The sequence below is a fragment of the Orcinus orca genome, chromosome 16 (genome assembly GCF_937001465.1).
Source record: "Orcinus orca chromosome 16, mOrcOrc1.1, whole genome shotgun sequence".
NCBI classification, from domain to species: Eukaryota; Metazoa; Chordata; class Mammalia; order Artiodactyla; family Delphinidae; genus Orcinus; species Orcinus orca.
The window spans coordinates 51,868,097-51,880,733 of NC_064574.1; the positions used below are offsets into that span (position 1 = coordinate 51,868,097).

Genomic DNA, 12,637 nt, shown 5'->3' on the forward strand with positions numbered 1-12,637 from the left:
GGGGGAAGGGTAAGCTGTGACAAAGCGAGAGAGAGGCATGGACATATATACACTACCAAACGTAAGGTAGATAGCTAGTGGGAAGCAGCCGCATAGCACAGGGAGATCAGCTCGGTGCTTTGTGACTGCCTGGAGGGGTGGGATAGGGAGGGTGGGAGGGAGGGAGACGCAAGAGGGAAGAAATATGGGAACATATGTATATGTATAACTGATTCACTTTGTTATAAAGCAGAAACTAACACACCATTGTAAAGCAATTATACCCCAATAAAGATGTTAAAAAAAAAAGAAAAAAATCAAAAAAAAAAAGAAATTAAATTAGTGGTTGCCTAGGGTGAGGAATGTTTGGGGGTGTAGCTAAAGGGTGTGAAGTTATTTATTTATTTATTCATTTTGGCCATACCTCATGGCCTGTAGGATCTTAGTTCCTCCACCAGGGGTTGAACCTGCGCCCTTGGCAGTGAAAGCTCAGAGTCCTAACCACTGGACCACAAGGGAATTCCCAATCTCACGTTTTAAAGGAACTGCTGTGATGCATGTATATGAGTGTGTATAAAAATGATCTGGTTGATGGTGATCTCTAGGGGAAAGGGATTACAGGACTCCTTAACTTTCTTGATTATCTCTTTCCACCACGTTTGGATTTCATGGATATCATGAATGTGTGTTTCTTTGTCATCAGGAAGGTGGAAGATACACATCTGGACAGCGAGTCCCAATGAGGCCAGCCTCCTCCCGGACTCAGCAGAGGAACCTCACGTGTCACCTGCGTCAAGGATGCTCCAGGTCCACACAGAACCCCGGCATTTCCCACCACGTTAGATTTTGCTCGACAAAACCTCTTTCACTCTTCCAAAGCATCCACGGCCTTCACATTTCCTCAAGAGGCCTCCCAGGAGGAACACTTCGATGGTGTCTCCCTGCCGACAAAGAAGAGCCCCAGGAGCTGGTGGCCCGCAGCTGTGTGTGACGTGGACTGACGTGGGGAGGGCCACGGCCACCAAAAGCTCTGAGGAAGGAAGCATCGTTCACAAAGACACCTGCCCCTGCCCTGGTGCAAATACCCATCTGTTTTCAGAGCCCACGGCTTTGCCAAGGGCTTTCCTGTTGGGTGTGGTCCTGCTTCAGCTCCACAACGTGGAAAATCATCATGGAGGCCACTTCAAGACGAAGGTGGGGCACGTTTGGGGAAGTTCCTGCTTCCTCAGGCTGAGCTGCCCCTGCGGTTCCAGCCGCCCCAGGTGTTTTCCGGGCAGGTGCCAGGTGGGCCTTCATGCTCCTTGGCCATCTGCTGCCGGGGTGTGGCTGTCCCATTAACAGAGCAGGCCGAAACCAGAGGCCTTGCTACACCCTCTGTTAGAGTTCCCTTTGCTGTTTTCCAACTTAAATTAAACCCAGTGTCCACAATCCCCAGGGCAGGTGTTGTTCAGGCCCTGGAAGCCAGCCTGACGGCTGCAGGAAGCCAGCACTGGGCAAACTCCACCAGGGTCGCCCACGTTCGCCTGATGCAGGAGGAGAGGCAGACCCCGATGACAGCAGGTGCAACCCCTTCTCCTGTCTGATGGCACGGCAGGGAGACAGCCTGCAGGGAGCAGTGAGCCCATGTTCCCCACGAACTCCAGAGGCTGCTGCTTGCTAACAGGGCCGCATCCTCCCCAGCGGGCTCCTTGAATTGCAGGGGGAGCACACGGTGCAGGCTTCCTCCCACCAAGCTGGCCATGCAGCCTGCCGTCCAGCCATGGGACAGTGACAGCTCAGACACCCCCCACTGTCCTTCTGCCTATACATTTCCTGCAATAAACCTGATTTTATATCTTACTGTGTAGAGCTGCTGTGCGTCCACATGCCCTTTGCAGCAACAGATGGCCACCAGAAAGGCATACACTCCACATGTCTCAGTGCCACGTGGTAGGAAGTGATGGAGTTTGGCTGGGCAGAGGGAAGCCTCCACACCTGGGGCAGAGTCTGGTCACCTGGCCCAGGTGCCCGCTGGACTAGGACCCACCTAGTCCTAGTGGTGGGAGTCCTCGGAAAGGTTGCTGAGGGGTCTGCTCCCAGCGCACGGGGGGACAGTGCAGCTTCTGCTGGCCATTCCCCAGCCCCCGTGGAGCTGAAAGAGAGGCCTTGACCCTCTGCTGATTCATCCCAAGTCCTCCCTGACTTGTTTTCATAAGCTGTGGCAAGCTTGAAGTGGAACTGGCACCCCCAAGCCAGGGCAACCTTGACCCCCAAGACCCTGGCTACCTTCCCAGGCAGGTAACTGTCCCATCTCTTGACCCGACTACCGGCTCCATGGGGCCCTCACCCACCAGCCTGGCCAGCAGTCATGGAGATGGTCCAGCAACGTGACAGCCCACCTCCCAGGTAGGAGGCAGGAACCTGCCAAGAGACCCATCATGCTGCTGGCCGCCTGCAGTGGACACGCAACACAGGGGCTATGTTTCGGGCAGTGCTCTTGGCCATGGAGCACGCTGCCCCGAGAGAGTGAACTGCCCATGGCCAAGGCCAAAGACAGCCCTGTGGGAACAGATGCACCCCAATCCCAGACCCACAGATGTGCACATCCACGGGAGGTGACCACACTTATAGAACGGCACCTGAACTTAAAAGGACAGTCAAGTCTGTGCCAGCACCAGCTGGGGCTCTGCTCAGTCCCACACAAAGAGGAACCTCACACAGGCCTGAAGTGCCTGGAGAGAAGCACCGAGTCCCAGCAGCCAATGTCACCCAAACGCCTGCAGGGTCACTGGTTTCCCACCCTCCACAGTAGGGCTTCCACGGGGCGCAGGGTAGGCGACTCCAAATCTCGAGTCCCATGACTGTCACCTTGGCTGGGCTCCAGGCCCAGAGTCAGAGGAAGGACTCAGGCTTGTCCCTCTGCCCCCATGCTCACATTGACCAGGGCCCAGCCACTCATTCTCATCTCTGCACCTGCTTTGACCTTAGAGGGCAGGTGGATGGTCCATGTTGCTCGGACCGAGGACTCCCCAATGGACATGAATTTGGATACTGCTGCCGCCTTGGGTAGCCCCATGGCCACTCACCACCCACCACCAAGCCCCAGAGGCTCCCCATCATACAGCCACTTCCTCCACGGTTCCAGAGCCAGCAAGATGTCCCCTGCCCTATCCCTGTCACAGAGCAAAGTGCACAGAGGCAAGTCCCTCTTGGAAGCTGGCCCCTGGTGGACAGCGACAGCTGGGCGTGGTCCTGCCCTCCTCCTTCCCTATTTCCACTCTGCTGCTAGTTCCCCCAATAAACCCTGTTTCATTATGTCTGCACCACGTGGAGCCACTAATATATCTCTGTGTCTCTTTGGGTGATGGCACAACAACATCTCAATTATGAACTCTGAAATAAAAAGTTCATAAGGAGCAGCGAGACTGCCAAAAAGTTACTCAAATTTTAAAAATGGGCCAGCGGCTGGCTCTAGGGTCCCCAGCCCTCAGTCTTGTCCCTGGGGTTGTGAGGTGAGCGTCACTGAAATGCTTCTCCTGGCCCAGCTCCCCCTGCCCACCCAGCCCAGCCTCCTGTCCCCATGTCCTCTGTCGAGATGGCTCCTGCTGGGTAGCACCAAGGACTTCCTTGTCACTAAATTCAGCGGGTGCATCTCAGAGTTCACCGCCTGCACTGACTGCCCCTCCTTAAGCCCTGCAGACCTGAAGGTGGCTCCCAGGTTCTCTGCATCTCCTTTGAGGGCTCCTTGGTTCCCACCCAACCGATAAGCAAGGTGGTTGGTGTTCTGGGGACTGGACCTCAGCCCTTTTCTGCCCAGCCATTTTCAGGGTTCACGGTTTGTCAATCTGCAGCCCCAGCTCTGCCCTCCCTTCTGCAACCAAACCTGTGTGTCCAGCTGCCCCCAGGACCTTGACCCTGGATATCCCACGGTCACCAGCAGCAAAGGTGGAGAAGGGGAGTGTCCTCATCATCCCCCTCCTCTGACAGCTCCACCACATAAGTAGAAACCCAGAGCCGTCCTTAACACCGCCCTGCCTGTCCCTAGGTCCCGTCAGCTATCAGTGCCACAAGTGCCACCCTGCCTAGTTCTTTCTTTCTTTAGTAACAGCTTTATTGAGATACAATCCACACACCATAGAGTTCACCGACTCAAGTGTACGATTCAGTGGCTGTTAGTACATTCAGAGTAAGGCCTCTGTCACCTCTATCTAATTCCAGAACATTTCATCACCCCGAAAAGAAACCTCAGACCCATTAGAAGTCACTACCTCTGCGGTTTCTTTCCCTATGTGTTAAGGCTGATGGGGTTCCTTCCTCTGGTGCTGGGAGAATTTGGGGAATCCAGGTGTCTTAGTCCACTCAGCTTGCCATAATATACCATAGGCCCCAGAGGGGGGATCTTAAACAACAGACATTTATTTCTCACAGTTCTGGAGGCTGGAATTGTGAGGTCAGGGTGCGGGCATGGTTGAGTTTTGGTGAGAGCTCTCTTCCTGGTTTACAGTTGGCCACCTTCTTACTGTGTCCTCACATGGGGAGCGGAAGGGGGGTAGGCCTAGCTAACTTTCTGGCCTCTTCGTATAAGGCACTAACACATCATGAGGGTTCCACCCTGACTGGAACACCTCCCAAAGGTCCCACCTCTTCATGTTATCACATTGGGATTAGGGTTTCAACATGTAAATTTGGGGGGGACACAAACATTCAGTCCATAGCACTAGTAAGGCACACATATGGTAAAGAAGACTGTTAGTCAATCCTTGTATTAATAAACATCCCTGGGCTTCCCTGGTGGTGCAGTGGTTGAGAGTCCACCTGCCGATGCAGGGGACACGGGTTCGTGCCCCGGTCTGGGAAGATCCCACATGCCGTGGAGCGGCTAGGCCCGTGAGCCATGGCCACTGAGCCTGCACGTCCGGAGCCTGTGCTCCGCAATGGGAGAGGCCACAACAGTGAGAGGCCCGCGGACCGCAAAAAAAAAAAATAATAATAGAAAAATAAACATCCCCATCCCTAGGCCCTCGAGTCACCTAGAGCCCCAACCCTTCACCTTTGTGACCACTGCAGCATCCAGTGTCCCCTCTGCAATCTGTCCCCATGATAGCCAAGGGCTTTTCTAAAATGCAACCCCAGCATACAACACCTGCCCCAGGTGTTCTCTCCCAGGTGTCCATATCAGGTATGATTACCTGGTTCAAGGACCAGAAGCCAGAGGTACCCAAGGGAGTCTCTGGAGACAAAGGGCAGGGCGGCTGCCAGCCTCAGGCTGCATCCTCATCACAGCTCTGCAGAGCCCAGCCTCTCCTGGCTGTCCACCCTACTGTTCCCCTGAGGGCTCCGAGGGCACTAGAACAGCCCCTCAGCCTTCTCCCATTAAAAAAAGACTCTGGCTGTGGAAGGGCTGTTCAGGGTAACCATGGGGAGTTGGACCTCAGTTGAGAGAGCTATTAGTCCAAGTAGGAGATGGTGGTGGCTCGGACTAGAGAACTAGCAGCAAGGATGGAAAAGTGACAAGAAATAAGTAACATGTTATGAGTTGAATTGTGTCCCCCGAGAATTCACATGTTGAAATCCTAACCCCTAGTACCTCAGAATGTGACCTTATTTGGAAATAGGTCGTTGCAGATGTGATTAGTTTAGACGGGATCCTACTGCAGTAGGTTGGGCCCCTAATCCAACATGACTGGTGTCCGTATAAAAAGGGGAAATTCAGACACAGACATTCACACAGGGAGAATGCCATGCGGAGGTGAAGGCAGAGACTGGGGTGATTAGTGGCTTCTATGAGCCAGGGAATGCCAGTGACGGCCAACAAGGCACCAGAAGCTAAATGAGAGGCATGGAACATTCTCCCTCCCAGCTCTCAGAGGAACCAGCCTTGGAGACAAGAACTGTATGAGGGTGGGGGGAATGTATTAGTCCAGGTAAGTTGTGCCAGCTGCTGTAACAAGCAAGCCCCTGATCTCAGTGGCTTAACACATAGATATTTATTTCTCCACTCATGCAGAATCCCACGCTGATACTTCTAGTTGGTGGGCTCCTTCTACAAGGTCGCTAGGGAATCTGGCTCCTTCCACCCTCCCCTAGGCCCTAGGTATCCCCTCCATCTAGTTGGTGAATGAAGGAGATAGAAACTGAGGCTATTGTAGACCAGACCTGGCTGGGGTCTACATCAGTGCTTTTCAAACTTTAACACCTGGGGATCTTGTTAATGCAGGCTCTGATGAAGGAGGCATGGAGTGGGGTATGAGAATCTGCATTTCTAACAAGCTCCCTGGTGATGTCAATGCTGTTGATCTGGGCCCTTGCTTTGAGAATTGAGGAGTGAAAGGCATCACTCCTGCCCATGCCTCATAGCCAGAGCTCACTCCTGTGGCTATACCTAATGCAAGGGAAGCAGGGAAATGAAGTTCAGCTGTTTGTGCAGGAGCTGGAGGAGCCAGGGTCAGTAAACAGGCAGGGGGCAGGTAGGGGCCAGGCAGTAGGGACCCAGCCCTCCCACGACAGTGGTACCATTGCTGCGGGGAGACCAGGGGGAGGTCCTGCCTGAGACCATGGGTCCCTCGGCAGGCAGCCTTTCTGAACTCCCTGGAAGTGGTGGGGGCGAGAGCCCAGGCCTTCCTTAGTTCAAGGTTCTGTGAGCCACCTGGGACTGGAGCTTGCAGTGGGGATACTGCCTCTCATCTTGGTGCCTGAGTCCTGGAACTGAGCACCCCCTTCTTTTCATCCAATACCCCTTTTGCAGGAGATCAGCCTGGCAGTGGGGGCCCAAAGTACAGTGGAACAGATGGACAGCCCTTTTTAATCAACCCTCCTGCCAGAAAAGGGGTCAGTTCTTCCTCCACTCCACCACTGACCTTCCTTCTGCACGAGGGGTCCTGGTCGTCTTTGTCCTCCACCCCGCCCTTTTCTCAGGTGACTCCTGGGAGCAAGGCTCCCCATGCACCCCCATCACCCAGGCCTGCTGCACCAGGATGCTGTCCCTGGGCCAGAGCCTAGGACAATGCCACGGAGCCACAGCAGCCCCCAAGCTCACAAGCAGAAGGGAGAAGGGGGCCAGGTCCATGGGTTTTACTACTCCCTCCTTAGATGGGTTCCCTGCGCTGGGCTAGCCTGCGCTGGTGAGACTCCCAGTCCATTGCTCAGCAGGGCCAGGAAACTGGGAGGTGATCCCGGGCCAGCGTGGCAGCTGAGAGGGTCCCCCCAGGAGGCAACCTGGGCACTGGCCTCCAGCCTCAGCCAGCCAACTGCGTTGGGATAACGCCCCCCCACACACACACACACACCTCCCCCCAGCCTGTGTATGAGGCACAGGCTCATTCGAAGCGAGGTCTTCGCGGGTCCAGTCACCACCACCAGCACTGTGGCTTTCCTAGAATCTTCTCTGCGCCCCCGATCTGGGGCGGGGGAGGAGTACGGCGGGTACTGACAGAGCGGAGACAGGTCCTTGCAGGCTGGACATCCTGGTGGGGGACTGGTGAGGGGTGGGCAGGCCGGACTGGGAGGCAAGATATCGGGGCCGGGCGGGCCGCTCTGGGCCCCAGGCCACCACCCATCTCCTTCCCGGTCCCCGCCCCCGCCCTCCCACGCACCTGCGCTGGCCTCTCCCCAAGCCCTGGGGGCAGCCGGCGGGCGCTGCTGGGAGATCAGAGGACTCGGAGGAGTCGGGCCCAGGGGGAGGGGGCGGGGAATTTCCCCCCACGCCTGCCTGGGCCTGCTCCCCCTCCCCCTTCCCCGCCAGGTGGGGGGGGCACCGCTAGGGGAATTCCACCGCGCTGCGAGGGCTCCGGCGAGCCTGGGCTGGGGGTCCTAGGGAGAGGAGGAGGAGAGGAGGGAACAGGCTGGGACCAGGGGCGCAGCTGCCTTCCTCCCCAGACACCAGCTGCCCCTGCCTGTCCCAGACTGAGCGGCCACCATTCCAGCCCGTGGGGCGGGTGCGGGGGCAGGGAGTGGCGCTTCCTCAGGCCAGAGGCGTCGGGACCTGGGAAGGGAGAGGCGTGAAGATCCGAAAGAGGGTGTGTGTGTGAGCGTCTCACAATGAATGGGTGACTGAGTGGGAGAGCGTGCCTGCACTTCATTCAAGGGTGTCTGTGAGCTGGGGACTCCGGGTGCCCCGGGGACGTGTGGCCTCAGGAGAGGGTCCTGTGTCTCCCCCATTAGGGTCGTTCTGTCTACCAGCCTGGCCGGGCCTCCTCCACACGCTCCCGCAGGAACCTTCACCGACCCTGAGAGGAGGAAGGGAGGGGAGGCGCGCTCCGGGACACAGAGGGTCCCGGAGATGGGGGGCGGGCGTGGGAGGCGTCTGGACCTGCTGCCTCCGCTCCAGTCTCGGGCGGGGCTTCCCTGCCTCGGTGGGGGGGGGGACCCGTGGGGAGGGACGCCAGGGGGGCAGGAGACAGCGCGTCGGAGACCTGGGCGAGGGAGACTCAGAGAGCAAGAGGCAGAGGGAGGGGGCGGGTGTGGAAGCCGAGGCAGGACCCCGAGCCCGGAGAGGCAGAGACGGAGAACATCCCTGGCCAGAGATCTTCCCCTCGGGGAGACTCCCAGTAGGGGCCGGGGCAGAGAGACGCCTTCAGGGCCAGAAACCCTAGGAGGCAAATACCCCTGGGAGATATTACCGCCACCCCCCGCCCCAGATAGAGAGCGCCTCGCAGAGCGGGGACGAGGACAGACTGTCAGAGGACAACGCCCCCCAGGCCTCCTGGGAGACCCCGGAGCAACCCCAGGGGCGACAAGGGCCTTGTGAGGGCCAGGGCGACCTCTTCTTGGTTGGGGGCGATGGGGACACGGGCCCCGCAGGGCCTCCTCCTCCTTCTCTTGCTCCGGCTGCTGCTGCCACGCGGGACCTCAGCTGGGAGCCTGCATAACCCAGGTGAGTCGCGGCCCGGCGACTGGGCCGAGGTCACCATTCCCTCCTCGGCCTCCGCGCCTAGAACCCGAGTCCCACTGGCGAGGGGGCAGAGCAGGTGGTGGCAGCAGCTGAGCAGCCCGAGGGCCCCGTGGGCGCCGGGGGCGCTGGCTGGGGAGCTGGGTGGGAGTTGGCATCGGAGTGTGGGGTGAGGATGCCCGGCAAGGGTCAGGACCTCCCAGGCCCCGCCGTCGCCGTGCAGGCCTGTCCGAGTGCTTCCAGGTGAATGGCGCAGACTACCGCGGCCACCAGAACCGCACGGGCCCGCGCGGGGCTGGCCGCCCGTGCCTCTACTGGGACCAGACGCAGCAGCACAGCTACAGCAGCGCCAGCGACCCCCACGGCCGCTGGGGGCTGGGCGCGCACAACTTCTGCCGGTGAGGGGCGGGGCCTTCGCTGGGGCGGAGCTGGGTGCACTATTACAGGCGTTGGCCCGGAGCTGGGCCTCGGCATGGGCGGAGCGGAGGTCTCTGCTGTGCCGGCACAGGGGCCATCTCGAGGGCCTGGGGGCGGGGCTTAAGCGTGGGGTAGAACCTTTTCTGACCTGGGTCGGGCCGTAGGCGCACAACTTCTGCAGAGCCTCAGGTCAGGCCTGGGCACTCAAGGCGCCCATAAGGGCGTGGCGTAGTCAGAGGGCAAACCCTGGAGTGAGGGGCCGGGCCCTTGGCTCACATCTTCTTTTGAGACACATCTACTGGTGGTGACGGAGGGATTGGGGGTTCAGAGCCACAGTTTCGGTCTGAAGCGGCAGGGACCGAGCTGCGCGGGAGGACACTTCCCTGCTGAACCGCAAAGCTTAGGGCTCATCACTTCTGCTTTAAAGCAGGATTCCAAGACAAGGGACTTGGCTGAGGCCCATGGCTGGGTGGAGGACTAATACTACAAATGGCCTCAAAGTCTTCATAGCCTAGCAACAGCTGAAGACCTAAAATCAGCCCCCAGGGCCCTTTAATGACTTCCCAGCGTACACTCGGAAGTCGACATCCATTCTGGTGGGCAAACCAGAATTTGCTCGAACACACACGGTGGCCATTTTGAGAATAAGCCGTGGGTCAGGGCTGGAATTTGCCATTCTTGGGACAGGAGGATCCCAACTATTTCTCCTGTACCAACAGTAACCCAGATGGTGATGTGCAGCCATGGTGCTACGTGGCCGAGACAGAGGAGGGCATCTACTGGCGCTACTGCGATATCCCCACGTGTCATAGTGAGTGGGCCGGGATGGACAAGGGTGGAAGCCGGGCTGCCTGGGCAGAGTTCGCTTTTGGAGGCGCCTCACTGAGCCTGACTCTGCTGCCCCCTCAGTGCCTGGGTACCTGGGCTGCTTCGTGGACTCCGGGGCACCCCCGGCCCTCAGCGGCCCCAGCGGCACCTCAACAAAGCTCACTGTCCAGGTGTGCCTTCGCTTCTGCCGCATGAAGGGCTACCAGGTATTGCCCACCTGCCCAGACCGGTGGTGACCCCTGACCTTGACCTCAGGACCAAATCAACTTCGAACTCTGAGGCCAAACCTTGACACTAATTTCTGAACCCCCAGCCCGATTCCCACTTCCGACCCCAACCCCTGGCTCCCACTACCCCACCCCCACCCCAGCCCCTGTCTCGGTGGTCACCCAGTCTATGCTCCCAGTTGGCGGGCGTGGAGGCTGGCTACGCCTGTTTCTGTGGCTCTGAAAGCGACCTGGCCCGGGGACGCCCGGCTCCGGCCACCGACTGTGACCAGATCTGCTTTGGCCACCCGGGCCAGCTGTGCGGCGGTGATGGGCGCCTGGGCATCTACGAAGGCGAGGAGTGGGCAGGGATGAGGGGACCGGGTGAGGGGAAGAGTCTGAGTGACACTCAGCGATGCCGTGACAGGGGGCGGGATCTGGGAAGGGAAGGCGGTAGGTTGGGGGCGGGGCTTAATAAAGGGATTGGGTTGAGGACTGGGCCCGAAAACGGGACTGGGCTGAACCTGGGGCCAGGGGTCTGGGTCTGAGGACGGGACCTGAGAAAGAAATTGTTTGAGGGCGAGACTTGAGGAGGGAATTAATAGTTTGACAGCGGGGCCTATGGAAAGGGTTGGACGGGGTCGGAGGAGGGAGTTGGGCTGAACCTGGGGTGGAGGCGGGGTCCGAAGATGAGGCTGGTCTGTCTGGGGCGGGGCCTAGCTGGGAAGGGGCGGGGCTCTATGTAGAAGGAGGAGCCCGCCGGTCTCCGGGTTCTGACCGCCGGCCCCGCCCACAGTGTCCGTGGGCTCCTGCCAGGGGAACTGGACTGCACCTCAAGGTGTCATCTACTCCCCGGACTTCCCGGACGAGTACGGGCCGGACCGGAACTGTAGCTGGGCGCTGGGCCCCCCGGGCGCCGCGCTGGAGCTCACCTTCCGCCTCTTCGAGCTGGCGGACCAGCGCGACCAGCTGGAGCTGCGCGACGCCGCCTCGGGCAGCCTGCTCCGCGCCTTCGACGGCGCCCGCCCGCCGCCGCCGGGGCCGTTGCGCCTGCGCTCCGTCGCACTGCTGCTCACCTTCCGCAGCGACGCTCGCGGCCATGCGCAGGGCTTCGCGCTCACCTACCGCGGTGAGGCCCCGCCGCGTCCCCCCTCAGCCCGCTCCCCCGCCAGCCTGCCTCACACCCCTCTCCGCAGGGCTGCAGGACGCCGACGACCCTGCGCCCCCCAAGGGCTCGGCCCAGACCCCTGCAGGGCCCCCCGACGGGGCCAACGTGAGCTGCAGCCCCCGGCCTGGAACTCCAGAGGCCGCGATTGGGGGTGAGACGGGCGTGGGAGGCGGGAGAGAGTTTGGGGAACAGACCCTTCCAGCCCTGTCCTCACCGCACTCGTGTGCCCGCAGCCCAGGTCTTCTTGACGGTGACGGCCGTCTCAGTGCTGCTGCTGCTGCTGCTGTCCCTGCTGCGCCTGCTGCGCGGACGGTGCGCGCTCTGGGGCAGGACCTGAGGGCGGACCTTGCCGGGAGCCTGACGCCCCACCCCGGTGCCCCGGGGCGTGGGGGGCCCTGGTGGGAAGCTAGGGCCCACGACGGGAACAGGGCTGGAAGGAACTCCTGGGTTCGAGGGACGAGGATCACGCGTTCGAGGGACGCGTGGGATCACAAGCGAAGCAAGGTGCTGGAGGTGAGGTTGGTTGGGGGTTCGGCTGACGTCTGCTCCCTCTCTAGGAGCTGCCTGCTGGCTCCGGGTAAAGGGCCCCCAGCGTTGGGGCCTTCCCGGGACCCCGCAAGAAGCTGGGCCGTTTGGTACCGCCGGCCTCGAGGGGTCGCCCTGCCCTGTCCTCCCGGGGACCCCCAGGTTGAGAGTCTAACCGCGAGTTACCGGCCATTGAGCGCCTCCAGCCAGAGTTCCCTGCGCTCACTCATCTCTGCTCTCTGACTCGGGACCCCCAGGGTCCACTGGACCCTCCTGCAGCGGGATAGACTCCTGAGACCCTTTGCCACACACTGCCTACCTTGGCCTTCTGCCCCTTTGAAGTTTGGCAGCTCGGCCTCTAGTCATCTCAAGGAGGCCAGACGTTGGACAGGAAGCATCTGGTGCTATTATTGGGAACTTCACCTGACCCTCGGGGTCCAGATGGTCAAGGCAAAAGGGCAAGAGGAATTCGACTTCCCTCATAAACCTGGATACCTGGGTCTTTGAGCCCCTTCTGGGGTGGTTCTGGACTGCTGCCCAAAGTGAAATGTGAGAGGTCAACAAAAGTGGTCAAAAGACTAATCATAGATTTTGAATAAAAGACATATTTTGGTACAGGGCTCCGGAATTTCTTATGTGTGGGAAGAG

General features: G+C 59.6%; 2 protein-coding genes across 15 annotated transcripts in view; both read left to right on the forward strand.

The window, feature by feature from the left end:
• Positions 1–1,818, forward strand: part of FLYWCH1 (FLYWCH-type zinc finger 1) — a 45,774-nt gene extending 43,956 nt beyond the window's left edge. For all 6 annotated transcript variants that reach the window (XM_049699417.1, XM_049699418.1, XM_033429046.2 and 3 more), the window contains one exon: positions 683–1,818. In XM_049699417.1, coding sequence (XP_049555374.1) covers positions 683–722 — 40 coding nt within the window. In that variant the 3' untranslated portion in view covers positions 723–1,818. The remainder of the gene's footprint in view (positions 1–682) is intronic.
• Positions 1,819–7,843: 6,025 nt separating this feature from the next.
• On the forward strand, positions 7,844–12,604 carry KREMEN2 (kringle containing transmembrane protein 2). 9 transcript variants are annotated; one of them, XM_004270273.3, is made up of 9 exons: positions 7,844–8,830; positions 9,069–9,243; positions 9,982–10,073; positions 10,172–10,296; positions 10,497–10,650; positions 11,093–11,425; positions 11,493–11,615; positions 11,698–11,776; positions 12,022–12,604. In XM_004270273.3, the coding sequence occupies exons 1-9, from the start codon at positions 8,737–8,739 to the stop codon at positions 12,230–12,232; spliced, it is 1,386 nt and encodes a 461-aa protein (XP_004270321.1). In that variant the 5' UTR covers positions 7,844–8,736; the 3' UTR covers positions 12,233–12,604. The 9 variants fall into 9 exon arrangements, with proteins under 9 accessions (XP_004270321.1, XP_049555379.1, XP_049555376.1 ...); XM_049699422.1 differs by having other exon boundaries at positions 11,703–11,776; positions 12,022–12,186; XM_049699419.1 differs by having other exon boundaries at positions 11,703–12,604.
• Positions 12,605–12,637: the final 33 nt, after the last annotated feature.